Source organism: Cololabis saira, chromosome 15, assembly GCF_033807715.1.
Source record: "Cololabis saira isolate AMF1-May2022 chromosome 15, fColSai1.1, whole genome shotgun sequence".
Lineage (NCBI taxonomy): Eukaryota > Metazoa > Chordata > Actinopteri > Beloniformes > Belonidae > Cololabis > Cololabis saira.
In genome coordinates, this window is record NC_084601.1 from 15,549,886 (window position 1) to 15,575,439 (window position 25,554).

Consider the following 25,554-nt stretch of genomic DNA (forward strand, 5'->3'; position numbering starts at 1 on the left):
CTAAACAGAGAAGAAACAAACTCCAACAGGCTGAGCTGCAGAATATTTTACTTTATTTTGCTGTTTTTTTCTTTTAATGTCAGTCATTTCTTGTTTACATTTAAGCAGCTTACTTTTATAAAGAAAGACGGTTTGACGTAATTTACAAATCACTCTTCTCTGAACTTGTTTAACCCCCATACAAAAAGGAAACGTTGGTCTCCACGTTACATATGAAAATATAATTTAAAAGCACTTGACAACAGACGCACGTTACAATACATTCACTGTACATGGTATATTGAAGTCCCTCCCTCATCCGCTCCTCCTGAAAAACTCTTCTCCGATTTGTGATAATACTTCAAAACAGCACAAACCATCGCCATGGTGCTGGCAGTGTTTGTGAAGCGAGGATGACTGAGCCCGCAGTCTCTCCATCCTAAGAAAGACTTCACACCTGTAACCTCAGAACGGACTCGGGCATCTCAGAAGCTGCTATTATGATTCCTTTCCCCCCCAGCAGGTGTGTGGTGGCCACCCTTTAACGGTTATAATCTCTGCCCACGCAAGGTGTGACAACCCAGAAGTAAACTGGAGGACGGGAGGGCGTCTCTGAGCTTTCAGAGCACTATAAACTCTGGTACGAGGGAGAAAAAAATGAAGATGGACCATCATAGTGAACCATGACACATGGGAGTCGAACCAGCAGCCCGGCACAGACGCATGAGACATTCAAGCACTGTAGCACACAGATACAACAATACTCTCTAGGCTGATGACTGGGACGCTGCTGGAAATACAAAACAATTCACTGGAATGCTGCCGTGTAAAAACACACACACACGCACGCACACACACACACACAAATGACAAGTTGTAGACGATCTCGTTTACATGAAAACATTCTGCTCAAGGAATTACTGTCACACGTTAGGTGACCCCCCCCCGACCCCACCCCACCCCCATCAGGCACATGGTATGGTCAATGTTTGGCAGTGGAGAGCTGTTGGAAAGGATCGAGACAACAGACACAACAAAACAATCGTCTTGGCAACTTGAATCCGGATTGATGCTGAAGCAGCCGAGTCTGAACGAGGACGCGCGGCAGACGCTCGCGGCTTCGGCTCCTCATGTAAGAAAATCTCCCCTTTAATGCTCAAATCAGTCTCTTTTTTTTGTTTTAAAAACAACAAAACTGGCCATCTCAGCAAATAAACAAAAAGGAACACTTACTGATACATAAAAAACACTAACTCTAAAACACTGACAAAATATATATAAAATAAAGCTTGAAAATAAAGTGTAACTATTTATGGATATGCTCATGAATACTTTTATATTTGTTTTTATGTACACTTACATATCTGTCTATTGTTTATATATCAATATATCTGTTAAAGTATAACTTAACTCTTTCTCTTAGACTCCCGTGACAGACGTGGAAGGCACAGACCTCAGCGGACAGGGAGCAGAAAAACGCAGCAGAAAGCTTCTCCGAGACGAGCGGGAGACGAGCAGGAGCTGTCACGCTTCCTGATTAATCTCTTCTTTCCCTCTGTTCTTTTTTTTTTTGTCTTTTCTTGGAGTTTTTTTTTGTTTTTTGTTTTTTTTTTTACAGTTAGCACCTTATGTAAGTCAAACAATATGAAATATAATAAAATGATAGCATATACGAATGTGCAAATGTACATCAATAAAAAATACTACAACGATAACTCTTTTTCAAAGTGATATAACAAGTAGAAAAAAAAATAAGTAACATAAACAAAAGAGGTGACAGGAAAATAACAATAAAAACAAACTTAAAGCATGCACTTGATCCTTTAGTGTGTAGAAGGGTAAAGAAAGTCAGGACAGGGCTATGTTTGGGGGCAGGCGCCTTCTGTGGCCGCGGCTTCTAGCCTTGGATCTTGCGCAGCATCTCCGTAGAGACGGGGGGGTGGAAGTTGATGGTGTGGTGTCTCAGCCCCTGCGACGTCTTGTAGCTCTTGCCACAGCGACACTTGAAGGGCTTCCTCACGCGGATCTGAGTGCGGTGGCCGTTCTTGGCGTGGTATTTGATACCGTTCACATTCTGGTGGATCGGGAAATAAAGTGAGAGGAAGAGGAAGAGAAACAAAGAGAGGCATTACTCAAGGTGCCACATAAAGATTCCACTGCAAGACATAAATGTATAAAGAAACTATATAAATAAATACATATGTGGATAAACTGTTTGAGAAACACAATAAAAGAGGTAAACTGCATGAAACAATAATAGTGAATGAATGAAGGGAAGTAAAATGAAATAAATAAAACCGATCCCTTACAGGATTATAAAACACCAGAAACAGAAAATCCTCAATATACAATACAACAACATTGTAATCTGTATATGTGTGTGTGTGTGTGTGTGTGTGTGTGTGTGTGTGTGTGTGTGTGTGTGTGTATGTATGTATGTATGTATGTATACATATATATATATACATACATACACACACACACATACATATACACACAAACATATATATACATACTTTCTCTAAATTATCGTTAAAAGCAAATATGTAGGTCAAACCCTAACCCTTCTTCTTTTTTCTTTTTTACTTAAATCTGTGTTTTTGAAACTGTTGAGACGATGCAAAATGAAAACGACAAACACATCAAACCTGTGAGGGCACTTCATCGTCACTAAGGAGGTTTGGGACATTTACACCAACTTCTTTGCTTACAGACGTTAAATCAACCTTACCATCTATTATTACATAGTAAGGAACGTTCACTTTCTAATACAACAGAAAGTTAAAGAAAGTAACATGGCAATCTTTTTCAACTGACGTCATTGCATGAATTTGCTAAATCTGCAAGCAGGGGCGAGTTTTCTTGTTCCCTGAAGATTCCTGGTTAGTCTGCATCATTTGTGCAAAACAGGAAGTCTTGGCACATAGATCCATATGCATTAAATAAATCAATCAATTCTGTTTTTTACGTTTTGATCACAAATAATTGAAGTATTTCACATTTATTAGATTTCTGACTGTTGTAGATCTACGTTCTCCAACACTGACTCGCATCAGGTCATGGGAGGTCTTTCCATCCTCTTTGCACACTTCTCCATCAGCTGCTTGATAGGGATCTTCATTCATACGTCACATTTATGTCTTTACAGGACGCTCAATTAAATATTTGGATTTTAAAAAATTCAACCCCTAAAGGATTTTCAGAGAATATCAGAACACTGCTTCACTTCTGCACATTATTCTCAGCTGACGTTAATTTGCACAATAAAAAGGTTGAACGTGTCAGATTGGTATTAGAGTCCTGGAGGAATCACCCAGATTTACAAAGAATAAGGCTTTTCCCACATCACTGTTTTCGCCTGAAAGGGAAGTTAAGGATCAACGTTGCAATGCTGTCCATCAGCTCAGGAACAGGGACAGGGACCTGAATGAGGTTCTTGTTAGCGGCTGCGATAATTTTCAACCAGAGCAAATGCACCATTATGTATTTATCAGTACCCCCAATCACGACCGTCTGGATTTATGCTGCACTTTTGCACATTATGCCCAGACATGTGATACCCAGACAAAAGCTCCAGTGTTGATTTAAACACAGATTAAACCTCATGTCTTATGTTGGAAATTACTTTTCCAGCCTGGGGTTTCTCCTCACCTTGTATCTCTTCTTGCACCCGGGGACAGGGCAGGCGAACGGCTTCTCCTCTCCCCCATTCATGCACATGGAGCTGAGGATGGACTCAGAGCTGATGGCGCTTTCTGTGGTCCACGACTCATCGCTGTCCGACTCCTCGTAGTCTACTTCCTCCTCATCATACTCGCTGCCTGAAGGCACATTGGAGCCACGCAGAACAAAAAAAACATTTGTCATCCCGAATGAAATATGGATGGGGACACAGCTAAGAGAGCATTATGCCACGGGGCTTCACCACACACAAAAATGATATGTGACTCTTTATTAATGCTTTTCTCTGTATTCTGCTGCTAATTTAATAACCGAGCAGCGCACATGCCACAGAAGGCAGACAAAACAAAAGTGGTGCGCATGTATGTGTGTGTGTGTGTGAGTCAAAATGTGGGGACTGGCATGGAGAAAGGGATCATTAAGTGGGAGTGATCCCCATTGCTCAGCCTGGAAAAAAGTGCATTGCTAAGTGCAGAACATTTTCCACTCCACACACACACAGACACACACACACAGGCATCCACATAACTACAATGTTCAGGCACTCAAACATGCACACATAAAGGCCCACGGACTCCCCACCATCAGACAGGAAATGCTGCACCTCAGCATGAGGAAGTGGATGGCACCCTGGCACATGTTAAAAGAATGTGTGTATGTGTGTGTGTGTGTGTGTGTGTGATGCTTGAGCAGTGCTGGTGTGTAACCCCAGACCTAACACTATGTTTGGAACCATTTGGGCTGGAAATGGACATCTGCTTTGGGGCTGTGCAGCACACGGCCCCATGCACACTCAGCGTGACAGCTGCTATGTAATTAGCAGAGTGTTGACTGGCTCGATCACTACAGGAGCCACCAGCTCCAACTCTCAAACAGCACACACACACTTGTCAGGTGATAGTGGGTGGGTTGGTTTTTTTTTTTTTAAGTAATAAAACATAAAATCTGTGACTATGCTCTCTTACGATAATGCAACGTCATTGGACAAGTATGAAATAAACTGCATTCCATTTGCATTACATGCATTTTCTTCGCTGTGCTGTCTGAATCTGATGGATGGACTCCCGATGGCGCAATTACAACCATGAGGTTTTTCCTCCGTTTCTGCCGGAAGGCTTCATTTCGATACCTCCTTTCAACACCACATGTATTAGCAAAACCCCCTTTATTCCTGTCAAACACACACTTCGACACGCACACATCCGCACACACACCTGTCGTACCTGTGGGTGTGCTGCTGCGGAATGAGGAGGAAGGGGTGATGGGGGGCGTGACGGGAGGCGTCAGGTTACCGCTGGTGTGGCGAGGAGGCGTGGCCGTGCTGCTCCTGGACATTCCGCCCGTGATGGACAGGGACAGCTTGGGTGTGGCCTTCTTCTTCAGGGTTTCTTGCTCCCGGCGCGCCGCGTCAGTCATGAACCTGACGGCACACAAGAGAGGCCTCTGATCGATGCTCCGCTCAGACGCAGATTTTTTGAGGCCATGTGTTGATACACGCCAGAAAACATGTTCATAACGGCTCGAGCACCTTGTGGATAAATAATGACGGCATGCGCCGAACAAACTGAGCTGGAACCACAGAGTCACATTCTGTTTTATCTAATTTATTAATAGTTATATCTTCATATAAAATCTGTGTGCTTTACTCATAACTCAAATTTACTGCCTGTTTAATTTGTCAAAGCAGTCATGCCCTGTTTGGGTACGGTTACTGACAGGATACTATTAGATTAGGTCGAAGTTATGATTAAGTGGGATTACCCCTTCATTAAATTATTTTTAATGTTATTTGATATTGACAGTCTGAAACTTGATGTCTTTATGTCATCCAGCTACAAGTAAATCTGTGGTGTTGTAAAACATAACTGAGCTACTGAATACACAGCTTTGACAACGCAGACAATGAATCTGGATGACATTTACAACCTCAACACTTGAGCAATTTTCACACACACACACACACACACACACACAAAAAAAGGGTAAACCTTACTTCCTCTCTTCATTTTGCCAATATCTCACTCAAGAGTTTCATCTTGCAGCAATTTAATGGGACATTAAATGGGATGTGGCACATTGGTTCACCACGCACGTGTCATAAACCTGAAACCCCAACTTTGGCAGGACAGCGAGTTAGGAGAGGTTGTTTTGTGTGGTTTTCGTGCACATCAGTCATTTGAGATCGTCTCAGTGAGTCACATGAACACACACGTAGACTTCCACTGGTGGAACAACACTGCCCTCTGCAGATGCACGCTTTTTTTCTGTGAGTGTGCGAAGGGGGTGTACCTGTTGATGTAGCTCAGGGCCAGATAAGTGGGCTGCTGTTGCTCCTGCTTCTCCAAGACCCGCGGATCCGTGTCTGAAAAAGACAGAAAACAACCACATTTAATTAACTCATCCTGTGGAGGAAAAGTGTGTGAATACTGTTGGTATGTAGCTGACTCATACATCCAGTCTTCCTGCCAGACAGGCTGATGGATTGCTGAAGGTTTCCCACACTGTATTAGTCTACAACGCATGGTGCCCTGCAGATTAGTTTCAGATACTACTTTCTTTTTGTTTTTAAGTGAATTTCTCGACCAGCACCGACCTCAGTCTAGTCGACAAACCGATGCCCTTTCTCCACAAGTGGGCCGAGGCTTTTCAATCATTTCCCAAATCTCAGTGCGGCCGAGAAGAGATTTGTCAGAGGCTGAGGGAGCGACTTGAAGGAGACTGTGATGAATGTGCACAAAGTCTTAGTCAAGACGTACACATGCGCTTTTTCCAGCTGACTTGCTTAGTCAGTAACACAACAGTAGGCAACTTCCACTCCCTGAGGGTTGCAGTGGGAACTTCAAAGCCCCACTCTCCCCCCCATCCCCTGGAAAACAGAAGCAACTGTATATGAAAACACTGACCAAAGTGTTGAATATGTGAACTACCAGTGCCATCAAGTGTTCAGCCGTGGAACAAAGCTGTCTCTCTCTTCCATGAGTGAGAATAGAAATAATTGCAGATGAATATTTAAAAGCTTTCAGATGGATTGCAGTTCAGATGTGTGCACTCCGGGACCCTCCTTCCAACTAATCCCCTACTATTTGTGTGCTCTGGCCTTCTTAGCCCTTTGGTTTTCAGGCTTTCGCACCTCATAATTTAAAAAAAAAGAAAGAAAGAAAATGCAGAGACTTCCCACGGTGCAGGAGAACACAGACGGGGCCACCGAACTAGAAAACAACCCTGAGAAAGTCATGCACGCTACTGAGGCTGCATTACAAACAACAGTTCTAAAAAAAGACAAAAACAGACTCTAAACTGTAAAAATCCAGCTGAGAAAAAAAAAGGTTGAAGGAGCTGAGGTTTTTCTTTTGTGTGTGTGTGTTCATAAACACAAGTTCGCACACTCTTAAATGTGACATGCTTCACAGAGGTGGTCTCTGAGAGGCTTTTATAGCTGCGCTTTAAAAATCCTACCTGCTGCTCAGATGTGGAGCTCTCTGAACCCACATGACACACACACACACGCACGCACACGCACACACACGTACACGCTTATATCTAACCATACTGAGATAAAATACAGGGAAAAACCAGGCATGACTCAGTCAAAACCTAACCATTTTGGATGCTCAAGTCGATGAGGACCTTGGATAAGCTGTGTGTGTGCGTGTGTTTGGCGTCGCTGCTAAAGTATTAAGCCAGGTGCAGCGAGCTAAAGCTGCAGAGTCTGACACCTTTACAACTTCCGAGCACCTAACAGGACTGGAAACTAACACTCTGATCGATCATCCTGTAGCTGGACCTGCATGAAGATCTGCACATGCAGTCAAGTCAACTAAGCGTGATTTCCTCTCAACGTTTTCCTTTTCAAATTCCCCCATGCCGCATCCGTAATTTCAGCAGGCCACTGCACGTGTGTGTCTGTATTTAGTCTTCAAAAGGGCTGTTAATATATCCCTAATCAACATTCCTGCATCCAATCCACCGCACGCCATTTGTTTCCAATGCATGTGGCACCGACGGCACACTGCTGCCCCCTGCTGGCGACAAGCGGTCGGTGTGCGTCCACGGCTGCCTGTGCGTCATGACGTGCTCTGTGCATATGCATCTTTATGTGTGCATGTGTTTGAACCAGACCAAGAATGCATGGCTTGTTTTGCAGCCTGCTAATTAAGCCACAGAGAGCATTTTAACGTGTTTCAAGAGCAGCAGGCAACCGGATGAAGGGAGATGAGAGGAGGAGGAGGAGGGGGAGGAGGTGTGGCTAGCCCCCTCTGTAATTACACATCCCGATGCTTGGCGGTGTGCGCTGGGCCTGCAACATCCGCAAGGCATTGTGTGTGTGTGTGTGTGTGTGTGTGTATGTGTGTGTGTGCGGTAGGGTTAAAAGAGAAGGTCTGCTGATTCCAGCCTGGGATGCCAGTTCAGTAATTGCTCGGCTACACCCTCACAGGTCATTTAGGAAGTGTGGTGAACATACCCCTCTCACATGAACAAACATGCACCCATTCCTGTATAACACCTCTGAGAGCTGGACATTCAGGTAACTAGGCTATCATGTAACTTACTTACTAACTTATTCATGTGCCTGCAAGTCGTATTCGTTTGTCAACTGAGTTCTTAAAGAGGACGTACTCCGTAAAAATCTGAAATAGTCAGAGCAATTTTTTTTGGTCGGTTTCCCAAGACCAGTTTTATCAAAGCAAAACCACGTCTTGGTATTCCTGGTCACAGAGGTGAGGGGGAGCCTATCCCAGCTGTGTTTTGGTGAAACCCTGGATAGGTCAGCGAGCCATTTTGAGTGCAAGACACAGACAAGTGGCCACTTACATTCACTTCTATGGTCAGCTTAGAAGCACCGGTTGGCCGAACATGCGTGATTTTGGAATGTGAGGAAATCAGAGTACCCTGAGGGAAACCCACGCAAGCACAGGAAGAACATGAAAACTACACGCAGAGGTGCCGCCACCTGTGGTTTAAACCAGCAAACTTTTATCTGAGGGACATCAGGCATAACTACCGAGTCACAGTGCTGCCCGTAACAAAGATATTCCTTTAAATTAAATTATATTTTAATATACATTTAAAAAAATAAATTACACAACTTCTCTCTGTTCCAGTAAATTAAAAATATGCTCCAAGTCACTGATCAGTTATTTGTTCAAACTCCGAAACAAAAGGAAATGCTTCATGTCCCCCTTTATGCACCATAATAACAGTGTTGAACCGTTTTCTAATTTCATCCTTAACAACTTGGCTGATGCTTCTGTGCTCCACCAGCTTTATTTGATCCCCTAAGGCTTTGTGAAAATTGACATTTTCAGATGGCGTCTTAAGTGTTGGAAAAATGCCTTGGTGTTTATTTGGGTATGTGAAGTCACAACTCAAAAGCAAAAAACAAAACAACAAAAAAAAAAACAAAGAAATTGCACTTTGAGTCTTCAGATATGTCATTCGGTGAACCCCACCGGATTGCAGAGTGCTGTGAAGTCAGAGTCAGCTCAAAATTCAATTATCCAACCAATCAAACCAAACTTCACTTTTAGATTTCATCAAAAATAATTATGATTAAAAGCTCCTTCTTACTAAATCCAAGATGCTAATATAACAAGACACTAACTAAAAATACACTCAACTGCTTGAAATACACAATTAATGCAATTTAACCATAGTAAAAGAACATGGTGCAAATTAAAGAGAATAACAGTGATTAAAATGAAACATATCTGTTCATTTGAGTCTACTGTGTTCATACCTAAACAAATCTACCAGCTCTTATATACTTATCGTCGTTGGCTCATATAGATGTGATCAGTCCATTAAATCATCATTGCAACAAGTCTGCCAATTTGTTGATGTTAATCTGCTTAAAACATACAGCTCTGGAAATGACTGATGAGAGTTAACCACCAACATGCTGCTTGAACTCCTCATATTAAGTCACAGCTACACCTCTGATTCAAGATCCATACATGCATTCATTTTATAAGTCTGCTTCAATCCTCTTCAGGGCCGGGGGATCTGCAGAAGCCTATCCCGCCTATCCCTGGGCAAAAGGCAGGGGGCGCCCTGGACAAGTCCCCAGTCAATCACAGGAACACACATATACAGACAACCATGCAGGCTCACACTCACTTCTAAGCTCAATTTAGAGCCACCAATGAGAGTAATCTACGTGTTTTGGGGCCGTGAAGGGAAGCCAGAGTACCTGGAGAGAACACAAGCAAGTACTGGGAGAACATCCATATTTCATCCAGAGAGCCCCCAGCCTTTGGACCAGGATCACCTGGCAGCAAGATAACAGTAACAACCACCAAGCAACGGTGCTATCTTGAATAAATGAAGAAGCAAATCCAACTGAAAAAAGCCCTATTTAAATCTGTCCAAACAAAAATTAGATTTCCTTGGACGTGCACCCTTTTTTCCTCTCTCTTTCTCTTTCTTATCCTTGTCTTACAAATCTCATCCACTCTTTTATCTATGCCCCTCCTCCTTAACAGTTGCTTTTCTGTTGAGGTAAGAGGCAGGTATGTGCTTGCACAGGTAAGAACACAACACACTGCAGTCGTGCACACAAGCACAGGAGCCTGACATCATTACATTCCTTAGACCTTACCTAGACTCACTGCACAAAGCACACAACAACAACAACCAAGCTCCACACGTTAAACACAGTCCTCCTAAGCCACTTCCTCTTGCATCCAGCTGTAATCTAAACAGTGGGGTATGTCATTGAAAGGCTGCTACCCTTTCTTCTGGGATGAGGTCAGCTCCTAAATCCCACATATTTCCTGATTTTCTCACGGAAAGGATCTTGATAGGCTCATCTGGTCCGTTTGCTCCCAGGTATTGTGTGCAGCATCAATGAGGGCACCAGTCCAAAAGTGATGCAACTTGCCGATACCAAGTTAAACAGGGGTCCAAACCTGTGATACTCTGTAAACTTAACTAGTTTCTGCATATGGCGCACATAAAATGCCCTGCCACAAGAGGGCAGCACAGACCATAACAGGCACAGGCTTGCTCTGATATCTGCACCCTGATCCAGGTCCCACTGACTTAGTCACTGCTACATCTTGGGGCACCAATGTACTCTCACCTCTAGATAATAAAGTCTACCTATTTTCCATGAATCTACAATTTATGAGAAAGCTAAGTTTGCTTATCATTTAAATGATTCTGTTGCCACCACTCTGTTACCGCAAAAGCAAAAGGAGGAGGGTTCAAAGTCAAATGCAAGTAACCCCCTCCTACTCGCTACCACACCCCCACCTAAATCCTCTCCATCTGTCACACTGGTCCCAGTGGTAACGGATCTGTATTGATTAAACAGCGTATGATCTTGACACTGCTGATGACAAGCGACGGTATAACAGGAGCACGGGGCGATTCATTAATCCGAAAGAGGAGGCTGGTAAACCAACACCCTGCTCAGCTGACAGTTGGAGTCAAAGGTCACAAAAGCCAGATGGGGCATATATCAGAGTCTGTTGTGTTTGGGTTGTTGGAATAGGGGAACAATGTCTATCTCTTTCAACCGTTTGACTGCTGGGTTTTGCTTTTATATAGCTGCCGGTCAAGAAATGTAGGAGGCACATTTTCAACCCTCTTTGGCTAATTTTGGAAGTGATCCATGGGGCATATGGGTAAGAAGGAAAGCGGTTCACAGCACTGCCCACCCCCCCTTATGTATCTCCTCCTCCATTGAACACAAACCTCCACAATATAAGCCATCCTTAAACACCTGCACGCAGTCTCATCCCACACGCCAAAGTGAAATTACATGAAGTGTCATCACCACAGCTGGCGGCTCAGCAAAGCGCTTTGTTAGTGAGACAGCAGGTGTGCAATAACTCCGCCAATAAACTGCCCCCAACCCCGTTGGAGACAGCCAGTTGCCATGGAGACCGGCTCACTGAAGCATCCATTTTACTCCCTCACCCCCCATTCAAACGGCCTCATGAAGATGGATCCTTGCAACAAATAATGATTAGAGCGAGTCGGGCATTAGGCATTAGGCTCAGCAGCGGTTTCACGACTCACTAAATGCTTCGGCCGTGTCACGTTTATGATGTAGCAAAGTCCAATCTGCCAGTATGTGTATCTGGTGTTTAAGCAGAGGGAAGAGTTTGGCTTGTTTCCAGAAGTTATGTAATACCAGTTGTTATTATTATTATTATTATTATGATCACTATTATTAGGAGCACTGGAAGTAGCACTTCATGTGTAATTTTGTGCTTGTGTCGTTCTCTCAAATGTAAGTCGCTTTGGCACCTTCTACTCTGCCATCATACAGTCTGTTCTCTGCACGTCCATCACTGTCTGGTTCGGATCGGCCAGCAAACTAGACAGGCACAGACTGCAACGGACAATCAGGTCTGGAGAGAGGATAATTGGGACTAATCTCCCATCTATCCAGGACCTGTACCGCTCCAGGACCAGGAAACGTGCAGGTATCTCTGCAGACCCCTCACACCCAGGACACAGTCTGTTTGCTCCTCCCCTCTGGACGGCACTACAGAGCAATGTACGCAAAACCTCCAGACTCAGAGACTCAATTTCTTCCCCAAAGCTGTTGCTCTGATGAACTCTCAACACTCATAGAGTCTCATAGTAATCATCCATCCATCCATTATCTATACCCACTTTATCCTTTGCAGGGTCATGGGGGTCTGCTGGAGCCTATCCCAGCTCATTTCAGGCGAGAGGCAGGGGTTCACCCTGGACAGGTCGCAGGGCCACATATATACACACACAACCATGCACACTCACAATCACATTTGCCTAGAGGCAATTTAGAATCATCAATTAACTTAGCATGCTTTTGGACTGTGGGAGGAAGCCGGAGTACCCGGAGGGAACCCACGCAAGCACGGGGAGAACATGCAAACTCCTCATAGAAAGACCCTGTCAGGCCTGGGAGTCGAACCGGGAACTTTCTTGCTGTGAGGCAACAGTGCTAACCACTAGTAATCAATCACTGTGCAATAATAATAACAATAATAATAATAACAATAATAATAACAACAACCACAATCATATGCTGTGACAATGCACCTTCCAATAACCTACCTGTCTACCTCATACTTCTGCACTTTTTTTTAAAACTGTATATATGTTAAGAGCCATTTGTATATTTACTGTACAGTGAGCGAAAATAACCGAGTCAAATTCCCTGTCCTGTTTGACCTGACATGGCCAAATAAACATGATTATGACTATGATAAAAGCGTCTGCTAAATGACAGTAGTAGTTGTAGCACTGCAGGTTACCAGGTTAGAATGATGGTTTTCTTGTCATATTAACACAAATAGAGCAAAACAAGACACATTTACACACTTTCTATTGCATCAGCATTGAGTTTCTTTTTGCATTTTAAAAGTGTCTACTAAATGACAGTAGTAGTAGTAGTAGCACTGCAGGTTACCAGGTTAGAATGATGGTTTTCTTGTCATATTAACACAAAAAGAGCAAAACAAGACACCTTTATAAACACTTTCTATTGCATTGAGTTTCTTTTTTTTGTGCATTTTATCAGCAAAATCATACATGCACTTTTGCTTATTTTTGGCACCAGTGAAAGTGTGTGTCCGTCTGTGCTGATGTCGCTGCACATCTGTCTAGCGGGTTATAGGTGTGTCAGTGCGGCTGCAGCTGCAGCTGCACTGACATGCATGCATGCATGCTGAAGCAGCGACTTGGTACCGAGCCTGGTACCGAGCCTGCAGCGGTGGCAGGCTCGGTACCAGGCTCGGTACCCGGCTCGGTACCAGGGGCGGGCCTGGAGCCGGCAGGACCGCTAGCCGGGGACCGGCTGCCCGGCCCGGCTGCTACTCCCCCCGGCCCCCGCTGCAGAAGAAACCATTTGGCTCGGTCCAGCCCGGCCCTGGGACCGGCCCCCCCTTGCAGGTTCGGTTCTGCAGAGGTGGATCAGCTGCAGGGGCACCGGGCTAGTGCTAGTTAGCGGGTAGCGGCTAGCCCCGGCCCCGGGGCCCCCCGGGCCCCCCGGGCCCCCCCCGGGGCCAGGGCCGGACTCACCGATGTGGCTGTCCTCGATGTGCACGATGAGCTCGGCCAGCGACTCGAACTGCAGCCCGCAGCCCGCGAACCTGCAGCAGTTGGAGAAGAAAGAGGCGGCGGCGATGCCCGTCATGGTCGCGGCGCTGGCTGGGGCATCCACCGGGGCCGGGGCTGGGGGGGGTCGGGGGGGCGGGGGGGCTGGAGGAACCGGGGAACCGGGGGTCCGGGGTCCGGGGCGGGAGCGGCGCGGAGCGCGGAGCAGACACCGGCGGACGGGAGGAGGAGGAGGAGGAGGAGACGCAGCTGGCAGCAGCGTCACGGCCGGAGGGGAGGGGGCGTCCACGTCACGAAGAGCCTACCTGTTGGAGTGAAAGGATTTATGGTTCCGCGTTACACCTACGCAGAGCCTACGGTGTAGGGTACGCGGCGACGCCGTCGATTTAACGCGGAACCATAATTCAGGCTCAGGCAGCCTCTGAAATCACTGATGGCAACAAAAAAGATCCCCGAAGTCTCAGCTCGTTCATACAGAAGAGTATTAGGGCCAGGCAGGAGAAAAATAAAAATAATATTTTAGAAGAGGTAGATGTTTTTTCATTATGTACTTCGAGAAAAAAGTCGAAATGTCGAGAAAAAAGTCAAAATGTCGAGAAAAAAAATCGAAATGTCAACAAAAAAAGTCGAAAAGTCGGGATTAATGTTGAAGTAAAATTTCGAGAAAAAAGTCGAAATGTTGAGAAAAAAGTCGAAATGTTGAGAAAAAAGTCAAAATTTCGTGAATGAAGTCAAAATGTTGAGAAAAAAGTCGAAATGTCGAGAAAAAAGTCGAAATGTTGAGAAAAATGTCAAAATTTCGTGAATAAAGTCGAAATGTTGAGAAAAAAGTCGAAATGTCGAGAAAAAAAATCGAAATGTTGACAAAAAAAGTCAAAAAGTCGAGATTAATGTTGAAGTAAAATTTCGAGAAAAAAAGTCAAAATGTTGAGAAAAAAGTCGAAATGTTGAGAAAAAAGTCAAAATTTCGTGAATAAAGTCGAAATGTTGAAAAAAAAGTCGAAATGTCGAGAAAAAAGTCGAAACATTAATCTCGACATTTTGACTTTTTTCCTCGACATTACGACTTTTTTTTCAACATTTCGACTTTATTCACGAAATTTACGTTTAAGTACAATTTCGAGAAAAAAAAAACTTTATTCTCGAAATTCCGACTTTATTCACGAAATTTCGACTTTATTCTTGAAATTGTATTTCAACATTAATCTCGACATTTCATACGGAGAAAAAAGTCGAAATGTTGTTCAACTTTATTCTCGAAATTCCGACTTTATTAACGAAATTTCGACTTTTTTCTCGAAATTGTATTTCAACATTAATCTCGACATTTCGACTTTTTTCTGGACATTAGGACTTTTTTCTCGAAGTGCACAATAAAAAAAAAAATCCACTCAAATTTTTTTTCTCTTGATTCTACGGAAGAGTATTAGGGCCAGGCAGGAGAAAAATAAAAATAATATTTTAGAGGAGGTATTTTTTTTTTCATTATCCACTTCGAGAAAAAATTTTAAATGTCGAGAAAAATTCAAAATGTTGAGAATAATGTTGAAGTACAATTTCGAGAAAAAAGTGGAACCTTCAAAGCAGCAGACATTTTTCTGTACCCTTCCCCAGATTTGTGCCTCGAGACAATCCTGTCTTGGAGGTCTACAGGCAATTCCTTTGACTTCATGCTTGGCTTGTGCTCTGACATGCACTGTCAACTGTGGGACCTTCTATAGACAGGTGTGTGCCTTTCCAAATCATGTCCAATCAACTGAATTTACCAAAGGTGGACTCCAATTAAGCTGTAGAAACACCTCAAGGCTGATCAGTGGAAACAGCATGCACCTTAGCTCAATTTTGAGCTTAATTTATTTATCCTTTATTTATCCAGGAAAGTCCCATTGAGATACACTATCTCTTCTGCCAGGGAGTCCTGGTCAAGATGGCAGCAGAAAAATAAATTCAGTTTCATATAAAAGAAAATACATACAAGGACAAGTAACTTTACAAAAAAATAAATAAAAACATATCAAAACAAGAAACAAACATATACAAGGATCAGAAAGCTAAAAAGAATTCATGACAAAGAATGACACTTGATTAAAAACATTGACATTAATGGCAAAGGCTGTGAATACTTATGTGCATGTGATTTCTTAGTTTTTTATTTTTAATAAATTTGCAAAACTTTTGAAAAAAACTTTTACACATTGTCAATATGGGGTGTTGTGTGTAGAATTTTGAGGAGAAAAATGAATTTAATCCATTTTGGAATAAGGCTGTAACATAACAAGATATATATACATGTATGTACATATGTATAGCTGGGCAGAGCAGGAAAAGAGAGAACAGACAGAATGAAGAACAGAGACAGGAGAGACAGACATAATGGCTAACTGGTGCACTACAGGGATGACTATACAAGCAGATGTAAAGCAGACACTGAGGTGGTCAGAGGGGTCTGCTGTTTACATGTTTACTGTTTACCCGTCCTGCAGGTCAGGACGTCAACAGGCTTCTACCAGACATCCATACAGACAAGTGGAAGCAAGCAGTGGGATGAGCAGAGATTGGGACTGCAGGTGAGCATGCAGCTCTGCCCTGCAAACATGCACAAAAGGGGACGGGGGGGTGGCGCAGACCAGCACAACAAACTACAAGAAGAAGATTATCAGAGGGGAAGGGAGAGTTTACAGGATAAAGCAGCCCTTTTCAGCTTGAAGATGACAGCACTGACCTGAAGACAAGGAGCTCGGCCAAAGTTGAAGATGTTTAGATTTTTTGGGGGAGTGATGATGATGATGGATAGGATTAAAAAACGAGCCAGTCATAGGAACGGAGGCTAGAGAGGCTAGACTGAGATGGTTTGCACTTGTAAAGAGAAGGGATAGGAAACAGTGATGGAAGGATGCCTGAGATGGAGCTGCCAGGCAGGAGAAGGTGAAGAGATTTCTGGATGCTGTGACGGAGGATGTGCAGTGAGTTGGCGTGAAAGAGGAAGGTGCAGAAGACAGGGGAAGATGGAAAGCGAGTAGATCCTTTGGGGACTCCTAAATATAAAAGCAGAAAGAAGAAGAAGCTCCACTCAGCCTATAATAAAACATGAAATAAAAGTTCCTTTAGATGATTTCATGGACCGAAACTGTCCTGTAGATGTTATTTAGATAAATGAAGGGTTTGAAAGAATATTAACAGATATCATAGACCCTTCATAACCCCTTAACACAACAGATGCTGATGATCTACATCATTTCTCTTAGATTCATGATAGTAAAAAGTCTCCAAAACAGTGATTTTTGCTATCACACATCCTACTACACTGTCTTTTTAGCATGTATTTTATGGTTTAGACCGGGGGGTGGGGAACTCCTGTCCTCAAGGGCTGCAGTCCTGCGTGTTTTAGATGTGTCCCTTGCATCAACACACCTGATTCAAATTAATGGTCGTTATCAGCACGTCATCACGGTCTGTACAAGTCTGTTTATGACACACCCACTTGCATCAGGCTGGCTCATATATAGATATGAATATATACATCTAAACCATGCAGGACACCAGCCCTCGAGGACCAGGGTTCCCAACCCCTGCTTTAGACTATCACTGAATTGCCTCCTTTGATTGACACGTGCCATGTAAATGGTTCCCTTGACTTTGGTATTTTGTTGTGATGAAACCAATTCAGTAATTGAAAAATAATAAGCTGGAGCCAGAATTATTCTCAGTGCTGGTGTAACAACCATCATACGCAAACACACTCACAGAGACAGCATGACATCACCAGAGTGCATGGTCCTTTGCACATGCATGGTGTAGAGATACAGTGACTTCATCAGCCTAGCACAGATGTTTTCTCTTACGCACTAACACGCTGACACACACTCAATAGAAACAGGATCATTACACACACACAGCACAACAAACCTGTGACAGTGACGCAGTTGCTGACAGCCTTGCGCAACTCTGAAGTGGACACACGTGTGGCAAAATGCACATGAGAAGGGGAGTGCGAAGGGGGGAGTTCACGGTGCATGAAGTCATCAGAGCTGAAGCCAGTGGGTGGTGCACATTGATACAGTTTGGGAATTAGGAATCTGAACTTTAGTTCATCAGCTTTTTTTTTTTTTTTTTTTTTTTTTTACAATGAGGAAAGGCAGTCCAAAAGAATTGGATTATGAGCACAAACCTACATTTGATAAGTGATGTGTCATGTGAACCAAACAATATCACAACAAGTACACGCTTGTCAAGTGTTCGACTCACAGGTTGTCCGTGAGGATAATGGAGCTGATAATGCACCATTACTGCACTGCAGATAATCAGATGATGTTCAAAGTAGTTATTAGCAGTTTTCTTTGGGTTCACTAACTGCACAGGAGCAAGAAGAAGTACTCCAAACACCTTTGTAATAACTGGTCCTCTGCATAATTTTGCCATAGAATAAAAATGTCATATAAGCCATAAATGTGCTTAAGATGAGAAAATAACATGAAAAAAAATATAATTTCTCAAGTCTTTATTCAACATGCCTATTAAAGATTCAGTGTTGCTGGCAAAAGTAAGGGGACTTGATCATTAATATTCCCTTTGATAATGCCAAGGGGTCCAGACCCCGAGACAGGAATACACACTCCAGTCAGGGTGCTTTCTCCACCATACTTCTGCTGGAACAATGTTTTGCTCATAGTAAATTCTTCCCCTTTTTTTAATTTTTTAATTTTTTGCTGTACATAGTGCTGAGTAGCCTATTTTTTTCTGAATAATTCAACTTTTATTTCATTTGTGTGCAACTCAGTTCTGAGGGCAGCAGGCTCTCAACAGCCTATACAGTGATACACACTTTTACACAGTACCAAATTCAAAAGTCTTGATACCAAAAGTTCTCGTTCTGATACTTTATTCAGTTCACAAGCAGGAATTAAAAGACTTAACTACAGACAACAAATAATATTGACTGTAAAGATTGAGACGTTTTCAGTATTCATTAAAATGCATTAAACATGCATATTGTTTTTTTTCTCTAACCGAAGATGTAATGCCATGATAAAAATAACTACCAAATAGCATAATAATTATAATATTTTACATACAATGTTAAATGGTCCATAGAAATAGCTAGAACAAACTTAGTATTGCAGATTGTCAAGGTGCTCTTTGGCAAAATTAATGCACGAAGCAATTTCTTTCTTTAATTATTTACCCTTTTATTGAAGAAATTTTGTTTTAAGGTTTGAAAGAAATGACTGGGGGTAAGGAGTGGTAATTAAAATATTCATCAACACAATTACTAATAGGTGATGAGGTGAGGCAAGCTGATGACTGCACAGGGTTGGCATAGCGGCCCAGAAACCAGGAGGGTTTGAAGTCTGGTGGTTAGTGTCAGGCAGAAGACAGATCCAGGAGCAGCAGGTCAGGGTCAGAACCGAACACAGGCAGATACGCTCAGACAGAGGTACCAGTCAGGGTGAGGCCAATGGTAGGCCCAGCAGGGTCTTTCTGTGTGGAGTTTGCATGTTCTCCCCGTGCTTGCGTGGGTTTCCTCCGGGTACTCCGGTTTCCTCCCCCAGTCCAAAAACATGCATATTAGGTTAATTGGTGATTCTAAATTGCCCGTAGGTGTGAGTGTGTCTGGTTGTTTGTATATATGTGGCCCTGCGATGGACTGGCGACCTGTCCAGGGTGTAATCCCTGCCTCTCGCCTGAAATTAGCTGGGATAGGCTCCAGCAGACCCCCGTGACCCTGCAAAGGATAAAGCGGGTATAGATAATGGATGGATGGATGGATGGATGACAAAAACAACCAAAAACATCTGATATTTAACAAACTGCTGCTCATTTTTATTGTCTCCAATCGGACTGCACATATTCTATTCTTTATACTGTATATTCTCATGTTTGTAGTCTCAGCATAATTTACTACTTTACTGTATTGTACATATCTTTCATACTGTATCCTTTCATAGCTTGTCACAGTTGACAAAACTGCTGCTCACTTTGCACACACTGTACCTCATTATTTTATACGACTGTACATTCCTCACTTTCTGCTTCTTTGCACTTCTGGTTAGATGCTAACTGCATTTCTTTGTCTCCCTATGTGTACTCTGTGCAATGACAATAAATCAGAATCAGAATCAGGTTTATTTGGCCAAGTCAGGTCAAACAAGACAGGGAATTTGACTCCGGGTGTTTCGCTCACTGTACAGTAAATAGACAATTGACAGCTCTTATTAACATATATACAATAAAAAAAAAAAGCTGTAGTTGAATCTAATTTAATATAATCTAAAAAGTAAGGGGTGGAGAGTGGTATCCAAACACAAACACATTCTGACAGAGAGGGGGAGCTGAAGAGTGTTTAAATATAGAATAGGTGTACACTAATGAGGCCGATTAACTGGCAGGGAGAGAAACTGACGAGAGCGAGGTACAGGTAGCTGGAGGCTGGCTGAGCAGGATCGTGACAAGAGCAGCGGCTTCCTCGTCTTCTACCACGGACACTTTGCCAGCTCGATGACTCACTTATGGTAGAGTCATGAATGACGTTTGCCAGCTCCACTGATGTCTTCAAGCCTTTAGTTGTTACCAGTGCGTTCTTCATTACCTCATTGAGGGTTTTGCAGTGTGCCTGGGTGCCCACTTGTGGAAAGAGTGGCCACAGTGCTACTTATCCTCATTTATCAATAGTTTGTCAGCATGTGGACTAATAGGTGTCTAAACACTTTGGGATGAATCAGGCTTATGCAGATCAGCTAGTTTTCTTCACATGTCTTCAGAGATCTCCTTGTTTGAGAGGCATTGTTCACCTCAGCAGATGCTGTAACAGAATGTTTGTCTGTCAGTTATAAATAAAAGTAGCTCGAAATCACACCTCCATCCTCAGTTCATTACCAGGATTCCAAGTACGCAAACAAATGATTACAATAAGCAGTGGTCTAAGTAACGCTTAGATTCACTCACTTGTCCCACCTGCACAGTGAGTGTCACTAGAAAACTTCATTTCAAGGGGTCAGCATTTGTCTCAGTTATGAGACACAAAAAGGTTATAATGAGGTCAGTGGGTTCGTATGATCGTTAACCTGAATCAGCATAACCAGGGTGACATCAGGCTCAGAGAAGCTGCTCTAATTTTCCCAGACGGGCTGTTAAAAGCCGTGAAGATGAAGTTCCCAGATTGCAAATGGCTGGTGTATACCCGAAAAGCACAGAGAGATTGTTGTAATCTCAGCAGCATTGTTGGCTCCAGGGCAGCAGCCGGAGACTTCCTGACTGCCGTCATACACGTTTTAGTGTGACTGCGCACTCTTCACGTACACATCCCTTATCTTCTCTCAAATTAAGGACTCTGTGATTCATATCCACATTGGGGGAGGGGTTGGGGGGGGGGTTGTCTCAAAAACACAGTGACTTCATTACAACTTCCTGTTTCTTCGAGTTGTCATGGTGCCCGATATTTGCATACCTCAGGAGATTGGTCGATGATGAGTCAGAAGGGTTTGGTCTCACTTTTCTTGTACAACCACAACAAAACCATGCTCTCATGCTCAATTCCAGCTGTGCTGGAGCACCGGAAAACTTGACCAAACATGGAAGAGACTCGTTTTTCTGTTTTTTTTCTCCTCACGTCAATGGGCAGAATCTCTCATGTTGTTCGATGTTAGTATTTACTTCTTCTTAGGTAATTTCAATGAATCGCTGAAAAGCCTGAAAGTTATATTGTCAAAACTCATAAGATCCTATAGGAACTCCACAGATACATTTTGAATAGTGACACTTTTAGAGCCCATGCATGTAGCTCTACTGCCAGGGGCAAAGAGCTTTCCTTAAGTTTGAAGTGTGCTAGTCCATAAAATTCAATGTCCAGAATCATTTTTCACTTTGGATATGCCCAGTCATTTATTTGCATATCAAGCCAAAATATGTATCATACTCCAAAAATGACAGATGTTGAATGATAACCTGCACAGTCCATCACAATACCCACAAAACAGGTATTCTCATACCGTGTCACAGTCAAAACCTGTTCGCCTTCCCCTCATTGCCCACACCTGGCTCCCACCACTGCCAGGAGTAAATCCGCTACCATAGCAACCAGTTTAGTTTGACATCAGGTCATCCGGTTAAAGATATTATGTATGAAGTCATGTTACTCACCCACAAACATGGCAATGAACACTTAACCCAGTCTATCACAATGTTTCAAACTTTATAAAAGTCATCTTTATCATTGTAACAAGGCCTGTTAACCCTTTGTAACACTACGGATGGTTATTTCTCAGACTCAACCCAATGAAGAAACAACTCCGAGATGTTTCTCCTGTCTGCACTTCACAGTTTTGAGTCCAGTACTGATATCTGAAAGAAAATGAGCATCAAATCGGGTTTCAGCCAAGTTATTAACCTGAGGTTTTACAGCTTTATTTATAAAAACTTTTACAGAAATTTACTAAAGGTCTGATTCATTGTCATTTTTTCTCATTATAAACCAATTACTTACTGTATATTGTTAACATTAATATTAACATTAACATTAAAGGTGGTTTTTGAAGGTGGATATTGTGACTTTCATTGAATATTAGTGAAATGTCTGTAACATGCCTCAGATATGCATTACAACAGTACTCTTTTTAACCTTGTGGCGACAGCTCTGTTCAAGCACCTGGTTCCAGGAAGTGGAGTCAGTGCAGTAACTCCACTCCAAGTGTGCATTTTATCACATTTTTTTTTTAAATTAAATCAGTGTTAAATCTCACCCAGATCAATGTACAGCAAATGGGTGGACATAAAGATGTTGGAGGAAAATGATTCACCTCTGATTTGTGTCTGTGATGTCCAGTGTTGGGTAGTAACGCCATTACTAATGCATTACTCTTTAAATAAAGTAACTCAGTTACTGTTACTCTGTGGTGCATTTGTCCATCACGGGCTCCGCCTCTTTACCGTCAGAAGTGATGATGAGCGGAGGAGGTGTTTGTCGCTTAAATGGAGGGGATAGTGTTTGCTGCTGGAAAAGAGGGCTCACCTAAAGAAAGGATGCATGGATCTTTCAGAGCGAAGTGGAAAATAAAAATAATAAAAACTTTTATTCATTTGTCTGCAAAGTGCAACAATCAGTTTGAGGTCTAACAATTACAGACAATCCAGTTGGACAGAGTTGGACTGGGACATAACTTTGCTGCAGCAGCTTAACAGAATCAGAACCATGTGTTTAAAAGGGGTGTCATTGACGAAATGAAGTTACAGTATTAGGATACGAATGGGAGCAACACTGGTGATGTCACAGTCCCCTACAAATCTGAACAGCCCCCCCAGACAAAGCAGCAGCGTTGTGTAATATCAAAGTGTCAATTGGGAAACTATCCAATTTCATTTTTTCTAAATTAGTTACTGCAAAATAAATAGATGCAAGTGTTGAGTGCCTGTGACTGAAGTGTAGTATCCAGAGTAATTAAATACTCTTTCATGTCAGTGGGTGGCAGTAGGTACCCCAATGACTTAATTCAAGATGACGGTGAAGCATGGGACCCTTTTTCATCCTACGTCATGTAACGTGGAGGTGACAAAAGGTGCAATTTTTGAATGGTGTGGACTTTTTTTGTGTGTGTGTCATGCCCCAAAATTGGATATAAACAGACAAAAAACCCCATTAGTCATTTTAAAGTGTCAAAATAGAGTTTAGAGAGTCATAGGCCTTGCCTTTGATCTACCACTCATTGATTGTTCCCTATTTATCTTAATGTGTGGAATTATGGGGATCCACCTTTAAAACCACCTTAAATTCAATAATAAAACTTCAAAAACGAGCCATATGTATCATCAATAAGGCTGATTACTTTCCTCACACAGAGCCACTTTTTCTAAATTCTCATTTTATTAAATTTTATGATTTTTTTAATTATAAAATCATGCAAATTATGTTCAGAGCAAAATCAAAAATGCTCCCTGACTCAATACAGAGGGGTTTTTTACAATTCAGGAGACTCTGTATAATGTTAGAGTTGTCTGCAATTTGACTGTACAAAAAGCTAAAAAATATGAAAAGGAGATGTGTCTCCATTACTGGAGTTAAATTCTGGAATGATGCCAACATAAATTTAAAAACATGTCATTCTCTTTTGGTTTTTCAATGGTATTTTTTAAGCTTATAAGTGCGATTGACTATCTGTTAATGTTTCTTTGCTCTTCTGTTGTTTCTTTGCCTTTTGTTGTTTCTTTGCTTTTCTGATGTTTATTTGCTTTATATTGTTTCTTTGCTATTCTGTTGTTTCTTTGCTTTATATTGTCTTCTTGGTTTTCTGGAGGTCGGTAGCCAAAAAAAGAAAGTTGGTAATATAGATAGCAGTTTACTTCTGCCTATGCCTTTTCAGTCATTGTTCAACACATGATTATTGGTTTTGTGTGAAATGTTAATGCTGTGCACAATGTTTTTTTGGTGTTGTTTTTTTTTGTGTTGTCATGATTGAATAAACTTCATTCACTCATTCATTCATTCAAAACCTACTTTCAACAACAGAAAATGCATATTTCTTTAATCACAATAGCCTATGGCCGCTTTACCTTACCCGCCCAAGTGATCTACATAGATATATGCAGGGGCGAAAATCCCGGGGGGGACAGGGAGGACAAGTCCCCCCATTAGTAAAGCTGTCCCCCCCTAGAATAATTTGAGACAGAATTAATAATTTTGGAACAATGCAGTAGTATTTAGTAGTGATCCACCAAAATGAAAATTTGTGGCCAAAACCGAAATCGAAAATAATAATAAACAGTAAAATCTCATTACACTTAAAACAAGACTCATCACTGGAAAAAAAACAACAATTTTCACCTGTTTCAAGTAGATTTTCACTTGAAATAAGTAGAAAAATCTGCCAGTGGGACAAGATTTATCTTCTCATTACAAGCAAAAAAATCTTGTTCCACTGGCAGATTTTTCTACTTATTTTAAGTGAAAATCTACTTGAAACAGGTGAAAATTGTTGTTTTTTCCAGTGATGAGTCTTGTTTTAAGTGTAATGAGATTTTTTTTTACTAAAAATTAGACATTTCAACTAAAAATAAGGCAAATATTCTTGTTAAGATTTTGGGTTTTTGCAGTGTATTATGTCAGATGTGCTGTATTATTGCCACCTTCCACCTAATACCATTGTTTTGTATTGCTCTTAGAAAGGTATGTTTGCGAGATGGAGATGAAAATGTCAAAATGCTGTATTAAAGGAAGGCTAAAACTTTTATTCCTTGTCCCCCACTGGATTTATTCTCTAAAACGTTACTGTTTATTGTCCCCCCCCAACTATGAAACGGGATTTTCGCCCCTGGATATATGGGTCTATATTATTGTTATTATCACTACTATTATTATCATTGTACATTTTATTTCCCCACTTGACACATTGATATTTAAGTGGGGGGCACTAGGCTAGACAGAAATGGGTCACACTCACACGGGCCCACCCGATCATGTCACCTACTCGTGACTGTCAAGGCTGATTTATGGTTCCACGTTACACCGACGCAGAGCCTACGGCGAGGGGTACGCGGTTACGGTGCGCGTCGCCGCGTAACCTACGCCGTAGGCTACGCCGTCTTTTTAACGCGGAACCATAAACCATGCTTGAGTCCTGGCCCGCGCAGCGGGTCCACGCTGCTGGTCCGTGCCCCCCCCCCCCCCTCTCTCTCTTTCTCTCTCTCTTTCTCTCTCTCTGTCTCTCCCTCCCTCTCTCCCTCTCCCTCTCTCTCTCTCTCTCCGTACGGGACCGCAATGATTTAGAAGTTCAGGAATTCCACGTGACGTCACCGGGGGGGTGATGTAATGCGTCTGTAAATAGATCGTATTGTAATCGCGCTCCAGTCCAA

At 42.4% G+C, this 25,554-nt stretch overlaps 1 protein-coding gene across 2 annotated transcripts; it reads right to left on the bottom strand.

The window, feature by feature from the left end:
- Window positions 1-33: 33 nt before the first annotated feature.
- On the bottom strand, window positions 34-13,925 carry jazf1a (JAZF zinc finger 1a). Of its 2 annotated transcripts, none has more exons than XM_061742773.1 (5): window positions 13,681-13,925; window positions 5,950-6,022; window positions 4,953-5,080; window positions 3,631-3,800; window positions 34-2,053 (listed from the first exon to the last, which is right to left on the bottom strand). In XM_061742773.1, exons 1-5 carry the CDS (start codon window positions 13,793-13,795, stop codon window positions 1,877-1,879), a joined length of 663 nt encoding a protein of 220 aa, XP_061598757.1. In that variant the 5' UTR covers window positions 13,796-13,925; the 3' UTR covers window positions 34-1,876. The 2 variants fall into 2 exon arrangements, with proteins under 2 accessions (XP_061598757.1, XP_061598756.1); XM_061742772.1 differs by having other exon boundaries at window positions 4,884-5,080.
- Window positions 13,926-25,554: the final 11,629 nt, after the last annotated feature.

What these genes read in the sequence shown, in the direction of transcription:
- jazf1a (XM_061742772.1), bottom strand. Translation starts at nt 13,795, where the DNA reads ATGACGGGCATCGCCGCCGCCTCTTTCTTCTCCAACTGCTGCAGGTTC. An exon ending in CATCGAGGACAGCCACATCG is followed by an intron (nt 6,023 to 13,680) that starts GTGAGTCCGGCC and finishes TGTCTTTTTCAG; the next exon opens with ACACGGATCCGCGGGTCTTG. An exon ending in GGTGCAAGAAGAGATACAAG is followed by an intron (nt 2,054 to 3,630) that starts GTGAGGAGAAAC and finishes CCGATCCACCAG; the next exon opens with AATGTGAACGGTATCAAATA.